This window comes from Onthophagus taurus, chromosome 7, assembly GCF_036711975.1.
Source record: "Onthophagus taurus isolate NC chromosome 7, IU_Otau_3.0, whole genome shotgun sequence".
Classification (NCBI taxonomy): domain Eukaryota; kingdom Metazoa; phylum Arthropoda; class Insecta; order Coleoptera; family Scarabaeidae; genus Onthophagus; species Onthophagus taurus.
The window spans coordinates 21,473,495-21,495,474 of NC_091972.1; the positions used below are offsets into that span (position 1 = coordinate 21,473,495).

General features: G+C 34.5%; 1 protein-coding gene across 2 annotated transcripts in view; it reads right to left on the reverse strand.

Annotated features, from left to right (window-relative positions):
- LOC111424636 (sidestep VI) overlaps positions 1–21,980 on the reverse strand; it is a 228,987-nt gene that overhangs the window by 42,377 nt on the left and 164,630 nt on the right. For both annotated transcript variants that reach the window (XM_023058245.2, XM_023058246.2), the window contains exon 4: positions 16,203–16,405. In XM_023058245.2, coding sequence (XP_022914013.2) covers positions 16,203–16,405 — 203 coding nt within the window. The remainder of the gene's footprint in view (positions 1–16,202; positions 16,406–21,980) is intronic.

Consider the following 21,980-nt stretch of genomic DNA (forward strand, 5'->3'; position numbering starts at 1 on the left):
GAAAATTATTGTGTTGGAGTAAGTCTGAATAGGGTGATTCACACTTATTGTTAGACAAAAACTCTCTGAATTGCCTATGTTGAAGCGGTCTACTACACCTTCCGGTGCCGTACTGAGGTTGCAACAAGGAGTTGCCTGGTAAATGATGCATTGGTAAAATAGTAACGCAGCATTCTTTATCTTTGGCTATCATTGTCTGGGCTCCGTCGGTTGAAGGAGATACCATTTTATGGTAACTAATCTCTGATTTTATCATAAAATCATAAAGAAGCTTAAATAAATCTTCTCTACCGGTCCCGTCTTTCAATGGCAGTATTGTCAGCAATACTTCTTTAAATACTTCTTTCTCAATATCGAAAAATTGAACATAACCAGACATTTGCTCATCGTCATCAATATCATATGATTCGTCCACTGCAATAGCGTAAGAAGGCGTGATCTGTAAAAGGGCAAACAAGCTGGCTTTGTTATCAGCAGCCAAAATTTCTGTTCTTTGTATATTACTCCCTTGCCGACAAACGTACATTTTGAATAACGTTGACTATGTCTATTTTCTACGATAAGTGCTGTAGCCACTTGTGATAAACATTCTTTGATTATTTCTGAATCAAAAAATGGCTTTTAATGCTTATTAGGCGCCAAACGTACGCCAAACAGAGCTTCTGAAGATTTTTCTTGTTCTGTCATACATTTACCTACCACAGCAGTGCCTTTAATGTAAGATTTTAAATATGTCTGTATTTTTTCAAGACGCACGCACTTCCAAGAGAGAAATTTTTGCGAAAGACTTGGTCATTTGTTTTGTAATGTCGTTTTAAATTGCCACTTTTAATAGTAGCGACCGTTTTATTATTCAGCTCTATCTGGCAGTGTGAGACAGTACTGTTCAGTCCACTCACTTAAAAACATCCTATTTTCGGAATCTACTTTACGTATTTTAGGATCCATGTTATTTTGAATATTAAAGAATGTTTTAATATTTCAATATCGAAGTACAGGTAAAAGACGGGTGGATTAAGTTGATTAATAGATTATACCTTAGCTACTTTGGACACCTCGTGAGGCTAATCTGACTGACGGAACACCTTGTTGTAGAGCTAAAAATGAATGGTAAAAGAGCACGAGCAAGATCACCGATCAGACGGGGAGATAGGCTGAGGCACCTGACGGAACAATTGATGCACTGGACTATACCGATGGCGCAGGACTGGGAGGAATGGAGTAGAACAATAAGTATCTAATGTCACCAAAATCCTCTCAAGGGTAGATTAAGGAGTCAACACCAAGTCGTTGTCCATGCAGAATTTCAACAGGTTTATCATTCTATTTAGGGTGTCTTCTTCAATCATTCCTTTTGCTCCTTTCCATCTCTTAAAATCCCTTCCCACTACAGTTGCAACTTGTTCAAAAATTTTTCCCTCATCGTCACTTCTACAATTTTAGTAGAAGCGTGTAGGAGCGTGGTAAATACGGATCAGCTGCTGGATAGATAGAAGCAGTATTTTGAAAGACTCGTTAATAAAGTACGCCAACCCACAGAAACAACGGTAGTAGGAACTGGGTAAGGAATTGGCGAACGGCTACAAGGAGTAGGAGTTCTTGACGGCATGAATTGAAGGAGGTTAAGGCTCAGTCTGGGCTGTAACACCACTGGAGGAAGACGAAGAAGAAGAAGGAGTCCAGTTCCTCAGAGCATGAATTCCTTTTTGATTGTGCAAGTCACTTTTGCTTGCCCTCAAACCTTTTTCTATACTCCACTGATTACATCTACGTGATTGTACATACACGTGATTATACCTATTTTAGACTTTTCTAATTCTTGTATTAGCTCATGTCCCTTACCATCCATCCCTTTAACATTCTAAGTGCCCGCACATCATGTAGCAATCCTACTGTTTTCTTAGCCTTTTTCCGTCTTATTCCTTTGCGTGAGTCGTCACCAAGTTTTCAGTCGGTCTCTTCTCAGATTTTTGAATTCTGTGGGTACTCTTTAATTGTCAGTTTCCCCTCTTCAATATTCCAAAATCACACTTTTCTATCTACTAAGAGCTTCTGATACATTACTCTTTCTTTTGTTATGTTCCTAATCTTCAGTGCGATACGGGTTTATAAATATATTGTCACCTTTTATTTGTTTTTCAACATGTTGACTTTATCCTGGTATTTTGATAGTTTTATTACGCAAACATTGCGCCCAATTTTATATGCTTCCTTTATTTCTTCGTTTAGTTCCAAAAACTTCACAATTAGTTCTTTGAACTTAATCCTTTGTGTTAATTTTCATTCCCCTTATGATCAGATTGTTTCTTCGTGTTCTTTTCTCTAGTTTCTCCAGATTTTCACCACATTTTCTTCCTTAGTCCTACTTTGTTGTTTTATTAGACGCTTTGCCTCGTAGTAACTTTGCTGTTCTTTTCTTACTTCTTTAATTTCTGTCATTACGGCTCTTTAACCGAGACTGTCACCGTAGATTTTCAATTACTTCCTTATTTATTAATGGATTGGATTAATTTATCGTATGTCATGTTTCTACAATAGTTATGAACCCGGCAAGAAGAAGGCAAGAACGGAAAATAAAATTTGAAGAAAAATATTGCTTTATTTTTTAAAATAGTAAGATTTTTATGATTTTTCTTCTTGGCCCGGATGTAAAACAATAAAATAGAAACATTATTCCTGTAGCAATTTTTCGAAATATTAATAATAAGCTCGTAATTAGTAATTTACGGTTTTACATTAAATTTTAATATTTTGGAATATATTTTGCTTCCCGGATTTCACGAGCGATGATTGGTTAAAGAAAAATACATGTGGGCTGACTATGTTTTTATGAAACATACATAAAAAACTAGTTTGTAGACATATTTCTTGTCTACCGACTGCATACCATGAAACGGAAGCTTACTTTTACTGATGTCGTGTCCAAATCCAAAAGTGTATTTTTATAGTTACGATTTTCGATAGCGTTTATTAGTTGTTAATTTAGTTATAGTAGTTATTAGTAATTAGTTTATTAGTGATCTTATAAAATGGGAAAAGTGTCGAAAGCAGAGTCGAGAAAGAAACACCTTCCTCCAAGTACAAAACGATATTCTCAAAAAGAACGTATAAACTGAAACAGTAAATACTTTAAATATTAATTTGATGTTACATTAAAATTATACGTAAATATTTGATTTAGAGGGGGTCGTAAAACGGAAAGTACAAGTACTAGTCTTGAAGGGCATCATGGAAACAAAAATGATTCCGGTCATATGTTTGCTGATGATGCTGGTGATGCATTAAATATTGAAATAGACTGTAATATCGAAAAGAATTTTTCTATCACAGGTCAAAGGATTGTTGATATAGGCATCTTTTGGAAGCAAACAAAGATGCTCCTTTTTTAATTGTTCTATAGAACAGTGTGAAATAGTCAATGAGAAATTAGTAGGATTTAAGACAATAATCACTGTAAAATGTGCGGTATTGAGAATACTTTGGACACTGATAAGAGTGAGACCGAATTGGATGTTAATTCAGCTGCAGTGTTAGGTTAATAAGCATTGCTTTTTAATTGTTTGTTTTGAAATATTGAATATTAACGTGTTTAGGTTCAATTGCAGTTGGTATTGGATGCTCATAATTAAGACAGTTGTCGTCAATTCTAAATATTCCACCTATCTCTCCACCACTGTACCAAAGAACACATACACAATTAGCCAATATAATTGACTCTGTAAACACTGAAGAAATAAAAGAAGTTGGTAAATTAAAGGCTAAATTGACAATAAAGGACAGTTCTGTTGATGAAACTGGAATTCCATGTATAAGTGTGATTGCTGATGGCGCTTGGTCAAAACGACCTTATCGCACGAATTACAATGCTTTGTCTGGGGTAGGTGTAATAATTAGCAGTATGACAAAGAAGATTTTATATGTAGGCGTACGCAATAAGTATTGCATAACTTGTCAGAAAGCAAAAAATTATAACAAAATTCCGAAAAAACATATATGTTACAAAAATTGGGCGGGAACATCAACCTCAATGGAGACCGATATTGTTGTAAGTGGTTTTAGAAGTAGTCTTGCAACGCATGGACTAAAATATTTAAAATTAATCGGGGATAGTGATAGTAGTGTAACAAAACAACTAAAAATTCAAAAACCTTATGGGACGCAACAGGTACGTAACATTGAATGTGTCAATCATCTTTTCAGAAATTTTTGCAACAAATTACGAAAGCTATCACGCAATGCACGCAGTTCAACACACCAATCTGTACCGTTGAGGTTAAGGAAAAAACTAGAAGTAAGCATTTAAAGAAGATGTCTTAAATGCTTTAAATCACATATTTGGCAATCATTTACAATGTGAAACGTATTTTTGCAAAGGACGTGACAATAATGATGAAGATTTATCCCGAGAAGTTGAAACATGCGGACTTGGGCAAGATATTCGAAGATTGTTGCAACGAATAATTGACAATTCAGTGTCCATTATGGCCGATAAAAACAACAACCCTGCTGAACTTTTCAACAGCCTTTTAAACAAATTTGTCGGAGGAAAACGAGTTAAAAACTTGTTTTTTTATTAACTAAGATACTATTGTTTCAGGTACATTATTCATTGGGAGGCGCTTATAAATTGCGCTGTCACTTTGCGGCTTTAGCGTTTAACTGTCCACATGATTATGTGGCAAAAATAATAATTCGTAATTCAAATGGAAAAAGAACCCGGGGTTTATGCGCAAATATATTATGAAATTCAGAAGATTATTTGGGAAAAAACTAAAAAAATGAGAAAGTCTACCGCAAATTCAATTGCTTTGCGAAAGAAGATTAGAAGTTGTAAAGAGGCCGATGAGGATTACGGCAATGTTGATGTGTCGGAAGAAGAAAAAAAAATAACATAATCTCCTTATTAAAAAAAAATGAAATGGAAAGGGAAATGTTAGAGATGGATACCAGAGGACAACATTCAAATCCCATATGGAGTGAAGAACGCTCAAACCGCATAACGGCTTCCAATTTCGGGAAAATTTGCAAAAGAAGAACCAATACTCCTAGCAGCAAATTAATAACTTCGTTACTTTACAAACCATTTTTAGGTAATAAAGCTACAGTATACGGCAGAGAACACGAAGATGTTGCTTTAACATGTTTTAAGGAAACAACTGGGCTTCATGTCTCTGCTTGTGGGTTATTCATTGGAAATGATGAAGATGAATTCTTCTTGGGAGCTGGTCCCGACGGGATAGTAATCGGCGAAGACGCTCTTGTAGAAATCAAGTACCCATTTGTTTTAAAAGATATTAGCGCGCAAGATGGTGTTCAACAAAAATAAATTAAATACTTAGAATTTGTAGAAAATAACTTAAAACTTAAGTCGAACCATGATTACTATTACCAAATTCAGGGACAACTGCACTTAGCAAAAAAAAAGAAATGTTATTTTTTTGGTGTGGAGTCCTGTTGGGTTCCCACACATTGAAATAATTGAAAGGGATGAATTGTTTAAGAATGAAAAAATATATAATATCTGTTATCTATTATATACAGTGTGTCCCAGGATAGATGTTACAATAGGTGTAATGACCTAAAAAAATTTAGTATATTTTCATATTTTGAAAATCAACTCGGCCTTGATACTCAAGTGAAAACTATTTTTAGTTCAGCTAAAGTAAGTATTTTGTTTATGATATGGCAAAATTTCATTAACAAACGTTGTTCAGAATGAGAAATTATTGATTATTGATTAAACCACCATATTTTAGATTAGATCAGAGTGAAGAACAACAACAATGAAAAATGCCATGAAAAAATGTAATATCCCTCAGTTTTAGTTCACATTTCAATTACTCTTGCATTATGTTAACATTAGAACAGAAAATTTACGTTGTGCAGTGTTTAGAGAATTTAGGCATGGTACAGAAAATTGTGCAACAATAGGTGGATGTTATGTTGAATAAACAACAATTATATTTACGTTAGATTTTTTATAAATAAAATAAAATTATACAATATTTATGTTATTTAAACTAAAAATGTGATGGTTCAACCAAAGTAGACAGATCCTTCTAAAGTTTTGTATAGGTCCATAATTTCTTATTTTGAACAACTTTTCTTAATAAAATTTGTATTAAGTATCATGAACAAAAAGGTTACATTACCTAAACTAAAAATACTTTTACTTTGTTTTCAAAATATGAAAATATTCTTAAAATTATCTTCACACCAAGCAGGGCTTCATTCCTCAGGCTTAAAATAAAATTCAAACATTTTTAAGTCATTATACCTCTTGTAGCATCTATCTTGGGACACACTGTATATAATATCCAAAGTTAAAAATATTTTTCGACGACCACATGTTACCTGAACTATAAGTAACTGTTCTTTACTTTGTAACATATATCTACCTAAAAAGCTAATTGTTAATGTCACAATAATTAAAGTTTGTTCTTATTAAAATTTCTAATAAGATAATTTATTATATCAAAAATTAAAATTCGAAAATATTTTGCACCCAAATAAACCGTCTCTGTTTTACGAATAATTAAAAAGGAAAGTTGCAAGTAACTATTTACTCACTTTGGGTTTCACCGATATTTAATGTATTATTTTTATTCAATATAAATTTAGTTTAATAAATTTTAGGTACCCACAGTACTTAATTGTTTCAGGTTGTAAACACATTACTCATAAATCTATTTATTCATCCCTTCATTGATAAAATGCATATTAGCCAATAGGAAAACAGTGGGAATGTCTTGTCGGTACATGCTATCCTTTTCTGAACTTTCGTTTCTCTGGTGTCAAACGTATTCTCATCAAGCGGTTAAGGAGCCTTCAGTTTGTATTCAATCATCAAACATTATTTTGTCTCATTTTAGTTTCTTGGGGTCCTCATTACCTTCTCACTAGGTTTAACATTTTCGTTCTCTTTTTCACACCGGTGAAATCTCTTCGAGTCGTCCCTGTATATAAAGGAATTTGTAGGTCGCAGCTGCGCTTTAGAACACGACCCATATCAACACATCACACGGAAGTGATGTTCTTTACTAACAATATGTAAGTGAAATTTATCGTAAATGGTAAATAGTTTTTTACACCTTGTTTGTACAGCTAGAAGATGCCACGGTATAATTACCCTCACCTCATCGATGTAAACGTTCGAATGAGAAAAAAAAACTTTTTTTATTTTAGATACAAATATAAAAGAATAGTACAGAACTCAATTAAAATTGTTTGGAATAAAAAAATCGGTACCTGGCAAAATCAGATTTTCAAAAATTGTTCAACTACCATTGGTGGAAAAATACTGGCAACGTAGCTATTGTTTTAAATTTTTCGACATCCGTTTTGTTGGAGATAAAAATCACACTATTGGTGCGCATACGAAAATAAATTGAACCTTTCCTGTATTTTCATTTTTTTATGGAATCTAAATTTAAATTAATTTTCTGTACAAATTTTAAAACCATTCTAGTGGGAAAATAAATCCAACCAGTTGCACTTACACTATCGTTATTAACTATACATATCGAAAGCTTTATCTGGGTTATAACAACTTACTACTCGTAGATTCATGTTATGTATCGAGTCATCCACATGATAAATTCGAATAATTTTGTATCATCGTCGATTCCATTCGTCGCGACCAACATTCAATATCCGAATAGCGACCGGCTCATTAAACCTTTATAGGTCGTTTCATGTTCCATTGTTCCATAATAATGGCAATTCAGTCGTTATTTGCGTAGCGTTAGCTAAATAATATGCCCGGCACTGTCGTGGCGGTGGACACAAAACCGACTATCGCTTGGTGGTTCCTAAAGCAAATAGGAGGTGTGGACTGCGAATGAATAGGGTCAATAATGTAGAGATGCCGTAATTTTCGAGGGCAAGTATTGTCCATTGCACGAAAGCCTTTGTTTCTGTTTTCTATGGATTACCGAGCTGCCGTTGCGCTATAAGCATTTTGGGTGGGCGACGAACCCCACCTAATAAGATTATCAATTTTGCTCGACTCAGAACTCTAGATGGGGATGGGACGCTGCGGACCAAGTTTAAATTTCCTGCAAAATACCTTAAGTCGGAACTTGTACATAATTCCCTCGGCGTGAGAGGTGCCAGGAGACTAACAGGGAAGGGAATATTCAGGGACAGGATCCTACCACAAATCGTTAACTCGTTAGCAAGTTCTTATGCCTTTAATTCTAGAGGTTACTGCCCTTTTCCCCGGATAAACTAATTTATTTAATTTTTCTACACAAAGTCTTTTTAATAGAACGCTTAAAAAGCCATTCTGCGATATCACTTCGACCTTATTATCTTAACGATAGTTGTAGCTACTACAAAGTTTTCCTTAATATCTAGAAACAAACTAAGATCTTGATCCCAAAGAACTATTCTTAATAAAAAACTATGGAGGATTTAAAAATCGATAAAGTGCACATTTCCTTGTAATTTCCCTTCTTTTTTATCGAAGTGAGTTTTTCTCTTGTCTTCTTATTCCCCAAACGATGTCTCGTAGCCCCAGTAGAAAAAGAAGTTGATCACGCTGTCGAACGAAATTTAATTCTCATCAGAATCTGGACCAAAGAAATTTCTACCGGGATTACTACGGGAATTGGTTTTCAATTTGCGGGACATAATGAAATCGGTTTAGTTTATACTCAGATTTTAATAGTTACCTTACAACAGTGAAGAAGGTATCCAACCACTTAATATAAAATTATAGTCAGTAACTAAATTGATTAAAATCGTTTTGACAACAATGTCGATTGCAAATTAATTTAAGAAAATGTTTAACTCAAAGTGGAACTAATTGCAGCGACGAAATTGAGATAACTAAAACAGTAATGATTTGAATAAGAAAATAAAAGAGCTAGAACCTAAGCTATAAAACTTTCCGCAGCAATCCTCGAGCGAATATTTCAGTGGGCGCGCTTGAACTCTAGTTCCGAAGTTATTCTTTAATTATACTTCAGAACTATCAACTATACTCTGCCCAATCGAAATTTTTAATAAACCGGAAAAATCTTACAAATGTTTTTCTTTTTAAAATCCCACTTTGATAGCTTTAGGATTTTGTATCAACACAATTTTTGTTTTCGATTTTGTTTTCATAACACATTACTTTATTTATACCTACTCTGTAGATATAGAATGCAAACCGGCAATCGAACATACAGTGTACATTTATATGTGTTTTAATATTAATCCTTGCATTAGATAGACATCTATGGTAGTAAATATTTCACACACGAGCGCTGCATTTCATTTCGTTCGAAAATTTCATTCGTCAAACATTAATTACGATTCATTAGCATTACGAGTTAATTTATAGGGAATTATTTAGACCTAACTAATCTATAGCGTTACTTTTGTTTAACAAAATAATTATGTATAATTTTGGTGAACTGGTAAATGTAAAATGATATCTGTTATCGACGTAATATGTTAACAATTTAATTAGCCTCCAATAGGAATGTAAATAATTTGGTGGTGAAATAAACAAAATAATTATCATGTCGTTTGAATCAAAGAATACCAGGATATGTTGAAGTTGAAATTTGTAGTGTCAACAGTTTCTAAGTGTTGGTAAAAAATGCAATAATTATGGAATATCACTTTTCTGCAATCTCTAATTTCTGCTAAACCAACTAAAATGGTTCATAAATAAAACTTCTTTTCTTGCAATTAATTTATTTAATTTTAACGGTACCGGTTTCGTCCAGTCATACCTAGTCATCTTCAGCCGAATCTACAAATTATATTCAATAGTTAAAGATTTTTTTAAATTCTTTTGGAACTTACGGTCAATAAAATAGTTTATAATAAAATTGTCATCACAAAGAATAATTTAAATGAATAAAACGCTTTAAAATATAAAGCTACACTTTAAAAATATAATATGACGACCTATAAAAAGATAACAACTACACAAAGTACAATTAATAACAAGTACAAACGTTTAACCTCAAGGTGTACGAGATATGACCTTTTGAAATTGTATGAAAAACTTGTGCCAAAACAGGTGAATGAAACCGAAAACGAAAAGGGTTGAATTCGAAATTTTTAATAAAATTAAATGGTTTTTAGATATTGAAACAATGGTATAAATTTTATATCAAGTTGACCATTTAACATGATATAGTTTTTATTTTTGTTGTGTTTTGCAATTTCCAATGCTTCTAAAAGATCTAAACGCAATCCTTTTTCACATTTATGAATGAGTTTTATATTTTTATAACCTACTTTGTGTCCAGTTTGTATCATATGTTTATATACATTGGAATTGCATTTATTTTTGTGCTCTGTTGTTCTGTTTTCGAGTTTTCGGCCTGTTTGTCCCACATATATGCTATTGCAATTATAACAATTCACAGAATAAATCTCACATTCTTTAAGTATGTTGTATTCATTAAAATGATAGTTAGATAACAGATTCAAAATGGTGTTATTATTGGAAAAGGTCAGATTTATATTATATTCTGAAAAGACTTTTTTAAGTGAAAAGGTGATGTGATTGAAAGGAAGTGCTTTGTAAATTTTATTATTTATATCCTTCGTAAACAAAGGATCCTGTTTCGTTTTAGTTTTATTAGTTAGATTGTTGATAGTTCTTATCGGATAGTTATTAAATCTAGCCAATTCAAAAATGAAATTCTTTTCTTTATTTTGATTTTCTGGGAAAAGGGGATAACTAAAATGTCTATTGATTAAATATCTGATGCTTGCCATTTTATTTGAAAAGGTTGATTTGAATCGAATGGGATTATTGTGGAAATTGAAGAGGGTTTTCTATAAATATCGAACTTTATTGTGTTATCGATTTTAGTTCAAGATGTCTCTTTCTAATTCCATAGTGAATTTTAAATTGTTGTGAAGTTGATTGATATAGTTATGAAAATCATTTAACATATCCATTTAACATGGCCAGATCTCCTTCCCATACACAGCAACTTTTGTCGTCAACATATCTTAACAAATTTGACTATATGTTTTTTATATGGGTTCAAGTTGTTCAAAATATATTCGTTTTCATAATGATCGAGGAATATATCTGCGAGAATACCCGATAAGGGCACACCCATAAGTACACCTTCCTTTATTTTATAGTTTTTATTATAGAAAGAACAATAGTTCTAAGTGAATATGATGAGAATTTTATTTAGATTATTGACATTTTCTATGTTATCTATTTGATTTTCAAAGATTTTAGTAATTAAGTTTAAAGTTAGGTGTATAGGAACGTTAGAATAGAGATTAACTATATGAAATGAAAGTAGATATTTACCTTTAGAATTTATATCTTGTATTTCATTGATAAATTGTTTGGTATTATGAACTGTATATTTCGGTCGAAAATTTAAAGTTTTGAGAAAATGAAACATGAAATTGGCTAATTTTGCCTGATGGGCATATTTTGTTTATAGAGTGTTTATGTAGGAAGGGCGTAAAGTTTCTGAATTTTGGGATTCATGTATATAAATAGAGTACTGAAAACAGGGGAGGAGACTATTTTACTATTAGTATCAATGTGTGAAGAGTATTCAATCAAAGTATTTCTGCACATGTTTATAATTTCACGGGTCTTTCTAATAACTGAATCTAGGGGATCTTTTCAAGCTCTATATAATGGTTTTCTGACATAAATTGTTTAGTTTTGTCAACATATGTTTCTTTATTTAATATAACAATGGCGGCACCTTTGTTAGCTTTAGTGAATATGGCGTTATTTTCTTTTAATTTATTTTTAATGTTGTTCCAGAGTTTTCCATTATTGAGCCTGAGATAAATCAATCTTTTTTATACTTTTTTCTGCGTTTTCTATGTATGGTATTAAGTCGTTCTTTATTTTATTATATTCCGGCTGTTTTTTAATTATGTTATCTAATTTTATAGTTAAGATAGGTAAATTAATTTTTGGGGTCAAAGAAAATTTGTAACCTCTATTTAAAAAATTTGTTTCTTCTTCCGTGAAGTTAAAGTGTGTTAAATTCTGGAATTGGATATTGTTCTTTGGTTGGTCTGTTTGACTGGTTTTTCACATAGCCTTTTTGTTTTGATTCTTCTTCAAAATTTGTAGCTTTTGATTCTTTCGTCTTTTATCTTGTCATTTTATGTGTAGTGTTTGTGGTTTTATGTGTTATTTAAAACCTCCTCAATTTCTGAGATATGCATTCGTTCTCTTAAACAACTGTTGATTTTAGCAAGCTTATCGTAGCAGAAATTAAGTGTTTTAAAATGTTTGTGTTTTTCCTCGCGTAAAATCTTTTTATGGATAAAGTCCAAAAATTATATTTTCATATTTTTACAGTTCATCTTAGCGAAATTAGGAATAACATTCTCTTTGATGCAATAATTAATGAAATTCTCCCTCTTCAATTTCCACAATAATCCCATTCGATTCAAATCATCCCTTTTCGAATAAAATGGCAAGCTGCAGATATTTAATCGACTTAATAGACCTTTTAGTTATCCTCTTTCCCCAGAAAATCAAAATAAAGAAAAGAATTTCATTTTTGAATTGGCTAGATGAATCATCAGTTTGAATGTTTTTATTCTGCGCCCTCTAACGTCCACGCGGATGAACAAATTATAACTTTGAGAACGTTTGTTGTTTTTCGGAATATTTTATGTAAAAATAGTACTGGTAATTAAAGGTTTTTATGCCAACCATTTAACACATCGTAATGCGTAGTACTTCACGGATGGAGAAGTATGTGTTGTTGAGGTCGATCCAATATTTCATCCGTTCTTCCTGTTGGTTCTCTTTGGAAAGGGACAGTCGTTTCGTTAAGATCTCACATGGCATCTTCAATGCGTTGTCGTAGTCTCCTGTACGTTTATTGCCAAATTTTGTGCATATTTTTAATTTTTCAACAAGTTCAGACTGTGGAAGAGGTTTCTATAAAACCGAATTTACAATTCATATGTGAAAGAAGGTTGCTTAACTACCAGATTGTAGTTCTGACGATGCGAATAAAATAAACGTTGACAGGTTCAACCTCATTAATACTAAATGAAATTTTACCAATGTTTACAATGTCCACTTCCTAAGCTAATTATTGGGTTGGGTAAATTTTGAACAAGAAATGAGCTGCAATTAATCTGCAATATCTCTACTCAACTTAAATTCTAAAATAATTTGAACAAATTAATTAAGTCTTTAATACGAAATAATTGTAATAGTGTGCCAAAAAGTATGTCTAGCTTATTAAGGAAGAAAGACAAATTAGACGCGATTGGCATAAACCGCGAATTAAAAAAAAAGAAGCTGAATCACCTGTTATTGTCTTTCTGGGCACACGAAAGTTGTCTTTCTCTACATCATACCATCGTTTAAATATTGATATTTAATTGAGTCATGAGTTGCTAAGTTCAGAATTACTTTCAATTTCTCACATTGTGTTAAGTAATCAGAGAAAGCTTCTAAAGTCTAATTCAAGATGAACAATTTTGTATGTACACCTAATTCCAATAGTATTAGCGTTGTTATATATTCCATCCAATAGGTTAGTAAAGTTAATATGCTTTATTAAACCGCAATAGAAGCCGCCAGATAAATTTATACACATAGCGATTTTAGAAAGCATAGCTTTCCAATCATTAAGAGATATTCTGGCAGAGTACACGACTGGAATAACCTCCATCCACAAAGTTTACAAAACCATTCACAGGAGGAAGGGGGATTTTCTATAGCTCCCATTATAGCAAGCATGAGCTCGAGACTGTCTTAAAAAACATAATTGTTTTCGAACCATTGAGTCCCAGAATGTGCAGTCTAAGGGTTTAGGGTAAGTTCTTCATTTTCAATCATCTACTAATAGACACCCGTTATAAATCAAATCTCATGAACGTAAAGAACTGTAGAGGAGCAAACATTGGCTCGGATAATTTTCTATTATGATTGAGGTTAAGAGCTCGGATGCGAAAAAACTCAGAGGAGAAGAAAATTAAATACCGAACTGCTGCGGGGTGGATATAAGCTAAAATACTTTCAGGAAGAGCTAGCGCAAGCCTATCAACCAATGAGGACATGACAACACGGGAAAGATGACAAAAATGTAGAACAGGCTCCTTAACAAGTAGATTCACAGAACGATATAGCGAGAGGATGAAAGCAGACAGATGGAGAGGCTGTAAAACTTTGGGCAGCGATGTTCTAGGGAGAACTCAATGAACAATGAAAGATGTTTAACCTCAGAACCACGTTATGCAAAGATAAGGATGGGTATCTTGTATCGGACCCATCGTAATATTAAACAGATGGACCAAGTATCTTGATGATCTATTTAACGCTTATGGTAGACGCTGACATGACCGTGGAGAAGCAGTTAATGATTCAACACTGTTGCAATGAAAATGATGCGTCGACATTGTAACCGACCATAATTACGTCATGCTATGTGTGATATATCCAGCCTTTAGAAAAAGTGTTGAAAACATTCCGTAGGGTATCTTTAAAGATGTTGAAGCTATCCAATTAGCGTGAGACATAGAACATTTAATACTTGTTTGTTGTGCGTAAAGAAGTTAGAAAAGTACACGGTTTAAATAATTCATTTCAAAAATAAAATTGCCGCTTCAACGATAGTTTAAAATGTAACTTTCCAGTATTGCATCTAGTTATTGCCATTTAATGTAAATTAGTTTTGGAACAGTATATAGACGTTTAAATGCATAGTTCTAGTACAAGTTGACTAATATGTGTAGAATGTTATAATAGTAAACGTACAGAGAAACAGTACAAAATATCGATCATTTCAGTATGACATAAAACCGTGTTGTAATCCCCAAAGGTCTCGTTACTATAAAATTATCGATCTGGCGATAAGTTTACCATAATTTCGCCATTTCAGTATATCATCATGAAAAATAAGAAAACATCACGACGACGCTGTAGGTCGTATAACGGGCAGTGGCGGACTTTGCATTAAGATTTATATACGTCTTCAAGGCACACCTTCCCTTGCACGTTTCATGGCGCTACAATATTAATACGGAGTAAATGGGAAATAAACTTCACCAGGTACTCCGAAAAGTTCACTCACAAAGTCGAGTTTTATAATATTTTTAAGGTTCGCTTTAAGGTAAGTACAATATTATGCCACCCTTAAATCATCATCGTATAAAAGTTTTCGCGTAACTTTTAAAAGATCTGATTAGAAATCGGGCAACAATCCACCCATCGACTAAATCAACAACTTTATTGCACTTATTATCATCTGTCGGGAAGTTTCCATCTGGTCGAGGCGCGTATGGCTCTTGAATACACATGCTCCACGAGACAGAAAGGGATGCTGTGATTGTAGGAGCCATGGAAGTGAGCTTTCCGACAATTACCGGAATGCGGCCCCAAACAGTTACCGTAAACTTAATATACCTCCCAGTTGGACTAATTTTAATTCAACAAAGGAAGTATAATTAAATTTCAGTATACGGCTGTGCGGCTCTATCAGATATGAGGAGGCAATTTTCATCGTGCAACGTTGGCAAGGGAAAGACGCCGCGTGCTGTTTACGATTACGATAAAGGCAAGCCACGGTTCTTACTGCAACTGTTTTATATCGATATGTTTTAATATTATCTGCAAAAATTCGTGGAAGCATTTTACATTTATGTCCTGCTGTTTTCAGGGAGGGTTCTCGAATGCGACACGTACACTTTTTTTGCAAACACACGCTCCCCTCTCAAATTCACTGCGAACTATAACCTTTGGCGGTACATTACGCTCCGTGACAAATGGCTGTTTGAGTAATGGTCTCTGGAAACACGTTCAAAAATATCAAACCATTTTATCAACAAGTTATTTTCTTTCGTACTCCCGAAGAGAACGTTTCACTTCGGCAATAAACCGAGCTGATGAAAGTGCAATTAGAAACGAGGGTAAACTCCAAAACTAACTCTTCCCTATCTGAATTAGTCGTTCTTTTTTGACTTGCCCGAGAGGATTTATAAGTTGGAGAGCCAAGTTAGACGCGAACGCTGACGGGACGTTCTAAAACGTTCGAGATTTTACTTATTAATCAGTCTTCTCAGAAGACGTACCCGAAAGACGACCGGAAGCCCTCTGATTTATACATTGAATCTAGAAATTGCAGTTCTCCATTTCTTGGAATTGTTTCCGTTTCAAATGGAAAACCGCCCTTCAACGGATCAGCGAATTTTGATAGCAACGAATTTATTAATGCGTAAAGAAATGAGCTCACCTATGACAGTCACTTTTACTCGGTGATTTTTGGTTGGTGAGCGTTGATAATCGATCCGACACCTATACTCGCCTTCATCCTTTTCAATAATGTTGTTAATGACTAACGTTGAAGGTTCTGTCATCACTCTAAAGAATGCTCTTGTATCTATATTATCCTCCCTCCAATGTTTGGCTGTGACATTATCGACGCGTGTATCATAACTGCAAAAAAAAATACATTAGTGATTTGATTAACTACTAAGGTTTTATTATAACTAGCTAACTTATAAGTGGATTTTTATAAGACACAGATGTCCCCAATGGATTGATTGAGATTGTAGCCGCTTGATAAAGGGAATTGTATATGAGTCAACGATTGAGAGCGGCGATATCGCGTCTATAAAGGCAGCAAATGCATCCTCCTTTCGACACGTAAAAGCTCTATGCAGAGTGGATCGTGTTATGTAACGCTAGAGTAATACCATTAGAAAGGAATGAGTGGGAGAAGACGAGACTCCGCAACCAAACAAGTGCTTTCGCTATCCAACCAGACGGTTTGATACCCTCTATCTGAATGTCGAACGCCATCCCTCCAGATATCATGAATATAAAGTATGTCGAGGTAGCAAGTTCACTGAGCATAGCTGAAATTATCTGCCATTAATCTTAATTTTAAGTATGCTATATTCGTCATTTTGAATTCGCGAATGACGAAATTAAAGTGGTAGAACGTGACCGGAAAGGGGTAAGATGTAAAAGTCTTTTATAACTCTAATGACCGCCGCAACTCGACCTATATCCCTCTGTGGCACTGCGATTGCTGCCTCCTATTATTCTCATGAATTCCTCTAGGCGTATGTAGTAGGTAACCTAGATCTACTTGATAAACTAATTGCTTTTACAAGCGAACAAGATTAATTACCGTATGATATTAAAGTCGCTTAGAATGAAAAATCATCAAAACAACACGAATATCAAGTGTCATAATGTTCGCCATTTATTTTAAGCCCGCCAATATGGTTCAACAGCGAAGTTTCTCGTGCTTACTTTGCAAAAGGTCCAGATCCATAATGTTGATTTAGGAGCTTAAAACGCAGCGAGACACCGTGAACCGAATACGGTGTTTATTGAGCTCGGCACAGAGGGCGTGTCATCGTCTGGAACTAGAGATGTCATAACATTCGTCATGTCACCACCAGAGTCCACCAGCTCACTGCAGAACGTAATCGTCTCCGAAATTAACTTCTTTAAAATGTCCCGTGGAATTATGCAAATTGTAAATTAGCATAATGGCCGATGCAAGCCGAGACGGCTGCATGTTTCTAGACCGGAACCATATCCCATTTTTTGTCCGTACCGAATAAATTGTTTTTTAATATCATTAAATACTCGTAATATTTCTCGTGAAGTATAAATTGATTAGAATTATCGAATTGATTTATTGTAATTTATTGCATGGAATCGCGTGCATCATCGCACAGAAGATAATTACTGTCGAACGATGCCGATAGTTATAGGTCAAAGGCTCGGGTATTAAGACATGAAGTATACGAGATTAGTGACGGCGTTCGTGACTTCAACCCAAACTACAGCTTTGAATAATTGCAAATTAAGAACAGTCGTGAGAAGTACATGAAATCACGTTGTTTCCAACTTTAACAATTCGTTAAATTAACTCTATTTAAAAAATTATGTCATCAGTCAAACATAATTAATCATTTTTATAACCGCAGGTGTTGAGATTTTCTGCTCTAGATCTACACTCACTTTCACATGAAATACACCATCCATTAAGAATTAGACTACAAGTTTGAAACTTTGGTAAAATAATGCTTTATTATCAACTAGGACACGATGAAAGTTTAGTTGAAAACAACAAAACAAAAAGTAACATTTTTCAAGAAACAGCTAGTAGTGGGTTGCATCCCCACGCGCAGCTATGCATGCATTAACTCTTCCACCTCTGTTAATTAAGTGGTCGATGTCATCCTGAAATATCTCGTTCCATGCAACCTCTAGATGGTGTCGAAGTTCATCTAGATTCTCAGGAGGCGTGGGTACTTGTCTTAGTCACCGACCCATCATATTCTAGACATTTTCAATCGGCGACAAGTCCAGTCACCGTGCAGGCCAGGGCAAAATCTGCAATCCAACCTGCTACAGGAACCTTCTTGTAACCACAGCAGTATGGGGTCTTGCATTATCCTGTTGGAAAGTGGAATTCTGCAACGTCTGCATGAAAGGTACTAACACCGGTTCCAGAACGTTGTTGATGTAAGGACGTGCGTTTAAATGCCTGGAATGAACGTAAGGGGTGACCTTCGTCCAGCACATATCGCCCCCCTAAACCATGACCCCAGGTGTTAAGGCTGTGTGTCGCCTTTGAACGAACTTCAAATTCCGTATTTTCCCTTAATGTCGCCCTTCTACGACCATCATTCACCCATAAACAAAATCCTGATTCATCACTGAACACGATGTCATTCCATTGATGAACCCACCCTTGCCGTTCTTGACACCATGCAAGTCTGACTGCTTTATGGGGAGGTGTTAATGGAAGTCGAAGGTAAGGACGGTATGAATGACAAGTGTCGGTTCAAAGCTCTCATCCAATGCACAGCAATCGACCTTGTTGTTAGAAATCGATCCCTGGTAGCCATCCCCCTAAGGAGTCGGTCTTCACGTACGTTGCTTCTTCGAGCGGGTTTTCCAGCAGGACGGCGCCTCTGAGTACCTTCTTCGGACCATAAAGACCATATCCGAGCAACTGTAGTGTGGTCCCTATTCAGCCTTCTCCCAATCTCTCGGAATGAGACACTCTCCTCTTTCACACCTATAATTTAGCCCCTATCAAAGTCATTGATAGCAAATGATGCCATTTGTTAGGAAGAAAATATTGAAAGTTGGAGATAACAATGGTACAGGAAACATAACAGATGAGTTTTTTCGGCGGAAACTTTCATCGTTTCTTAGTTGATAATAAAGCATTATTTTACCGAAGTTTCAAAACTGTAGTTTGAATTTTAGTGGGTGGTGGATTTCATATGAAAGTGAGCATATATTTAACTGTGCCCGTTTAAAACAAAACTTATTTAACTCTGTTGCCGATGTAGCTCTATTGTTTGTGTGCCTCCGTTTAGGTTTGTCAATTACTTTACACCTGTCTATAATTTTCCATCCTCACCATATTTGTAAAACGGGGTTCGTATTTAATTTTCTTCTGTATTCGGCTTTTCTGTCGTTTTATCATAACCCTGTTTTGACAGCCATGAATCGAGATGGTATATACAAAGGAAGATAGATATGTGAAATCGTCACCAAATAATAAGAAAACTCCAAGTTTTTATAGGTTTCAAGGTCAAATGTGCACCATGACTTTATTTTTAACAATATACGGTGTATCCAACCGTATGTTATTCTGTACACAATCACTTTTGTGTTTCTAGTAATTTGCTCATGTCCTAGAAATGATCTGCTGAGGGATTGGTATACTTTACCTGTACTCCCTATTCTACTTTTGAGTTCTTTACCTAGGTTGCCTATTGTTTAACACGAACTGTAGCGGTCAGCCTGCGATATAACAATTCATTTCGCCTGCAGACTTACCTCATTTTCTTCATTAGAGATGACCGTTACGTTAATTTTTCCTGTGCTGATTTCTAATCCGAATTTTATTGTTCAGTTATTGATATTCCAATATTCCAAGCTATTTTGTAGGTATCTCAGTTTCTTTTCTGTTGTCCTTCTCAGCACGCCCCCATGTCTCACTTCTTCTTGAGTTTCGCATTACTCAAAAATTTGGTAGCCCGTTCTTATCCTATTTCTCTTGACTACTTCTATCATATTGCTACCAGTTCCTTTTTATTTTTGATTGAAGCTTTTTCAGTTATACGGCGTAATTATAATGTGGCTCTGAAGGCTACGACCCTTTCTAAAACCACTTTACGCACCACTTAGATTTGGCTCCCTGTAGTTATTTATTATTATTAGATTTGTAAATTGGTAATTTTATTGCTTCAGCCCAATTTCTCGATACTTTATTTTTATCCACGCCAATCTAATGATTCCAAGTAATTCCGCTAAATGACTTTTACATAAGAATTTCAACATTTTTGGTGGAATTTCATCCCATCCTACAACAATCGTCAACTTCAAAGGTTTGAACTCACTTCTTAGCACATCCTCTGAAATATCTTGCTGCTCACTTTTTCCATACATTTGGACAGCATGTGTTTCAAAAGTTCTTTATGATCGTGAAAAATCCCCAAACCGATGTTATTTCTATTTCTTCCAGATTCTCACTATTAATTTGTTTGAATATGTTCCTAATAGATTTTTGAATAGTTTGGTTGGGTTGGGAGTTCTTGTATAGATGCTGGATAATGCCTACATAGCGGTAACTATACGCTGCAGAGTATATGGACAAATTTGCAAGCCGCGAAGAATAAAACAGATTTGTGTTTCTTAACTAACAAGGGAAGTATCAGAACTGTCCCTCACCGATTTTGTTGAAATTTGGTACAGCGATAGTATGGCCAAAAATAAGGTTTACGTATTTTTTTATACGTGCTAATAAAGCCCCTGGGGCGAGTTATAAGGGTTGGAAATCGGGGAAGAATATATATATTCGCTTATAGGCTGAAAACGAAAATAGCTATCGAAATGTGGTAAATGTAAACTGATATTCATTTTCAAAGAGCTTTCCATTGATATATCACACATATATCTGAGGGCTTCAGGGGGTAAACTACCCCTAGTTTTTTGGAATATTTTAAAAACTACCCTGTCGATTTTGGCGATATTATGTGTCCTTATAGTACATTTAAAAATATTAATGACGTGTTTTTTCTTATTTGCCTCTGACCATCCCCTACAAAATTACCGGGTATGATAGATAACCCCTTTCCTTAAGAATAATGTGATAAACTGTAACACTTTTGTACAATATTTTGAAGAAAACCATAAATTAGTTGTAAATTAAGATTTACGCGGTAAAATAAACCCTATACGACATTAAGGGGTGGCTGGGGTTGGTACCCCTAACCACCCCAGAAATTAAATTATTTGCGAAAATTGTTTGTCGATTTTGGTGCAATTTACCACGATGATTTTTTTATACGTTGGGTAGTACTATTGTAAGAACTTACAAGGGTTAGAAGATTGGGGTAGAAAATATACTTTCATACTTCTACAGAAAAAGCTTTTTTATCCTTATTCTATTTAAATAACACAAGAGTTATATAATATATATTAATAATGAGTTAAAAAGCAACTGAAAAAAATGCTTAAGTATCACTGACTTCTGCTCATTTGAAAAATTGGCTACAAAATGTCTATTTCCCAAACACCGGACCCAAATCATTACTATTACTGGATTCTTGGAGTGACCACTGCCCTGAAATTATTAGTGAAGTAACTCCATCGGATGTTAAGTTTAAATATTTGTCTATACCTGCAGGGACATCAGGTCAAATTCAACCCCTGGATGTATTTCGCTTTAGAATATGGAAAAATTTCATTAGAAGATTTTCTGATCAAGTTTTTCTCTACCAGTACGATGTCAATTTGCATCAGCGAGATAATATTTTAAAATTGCAATCCTTAACGCATAACCAGTTGTCATCCCCACGATTTATTAATGTTTTTAAATACGCTTGGTTTGCATCTGGATATATAGAGGAGAGACCAGAACAGTTTGAAAATCCCGTGGTGATTTGCTTTTCCAATGAAAAACCTACGTGCGATATCTGTGAAGATATAGTTGTTATAACTTGTGCTACACCATGCACAAGTTATA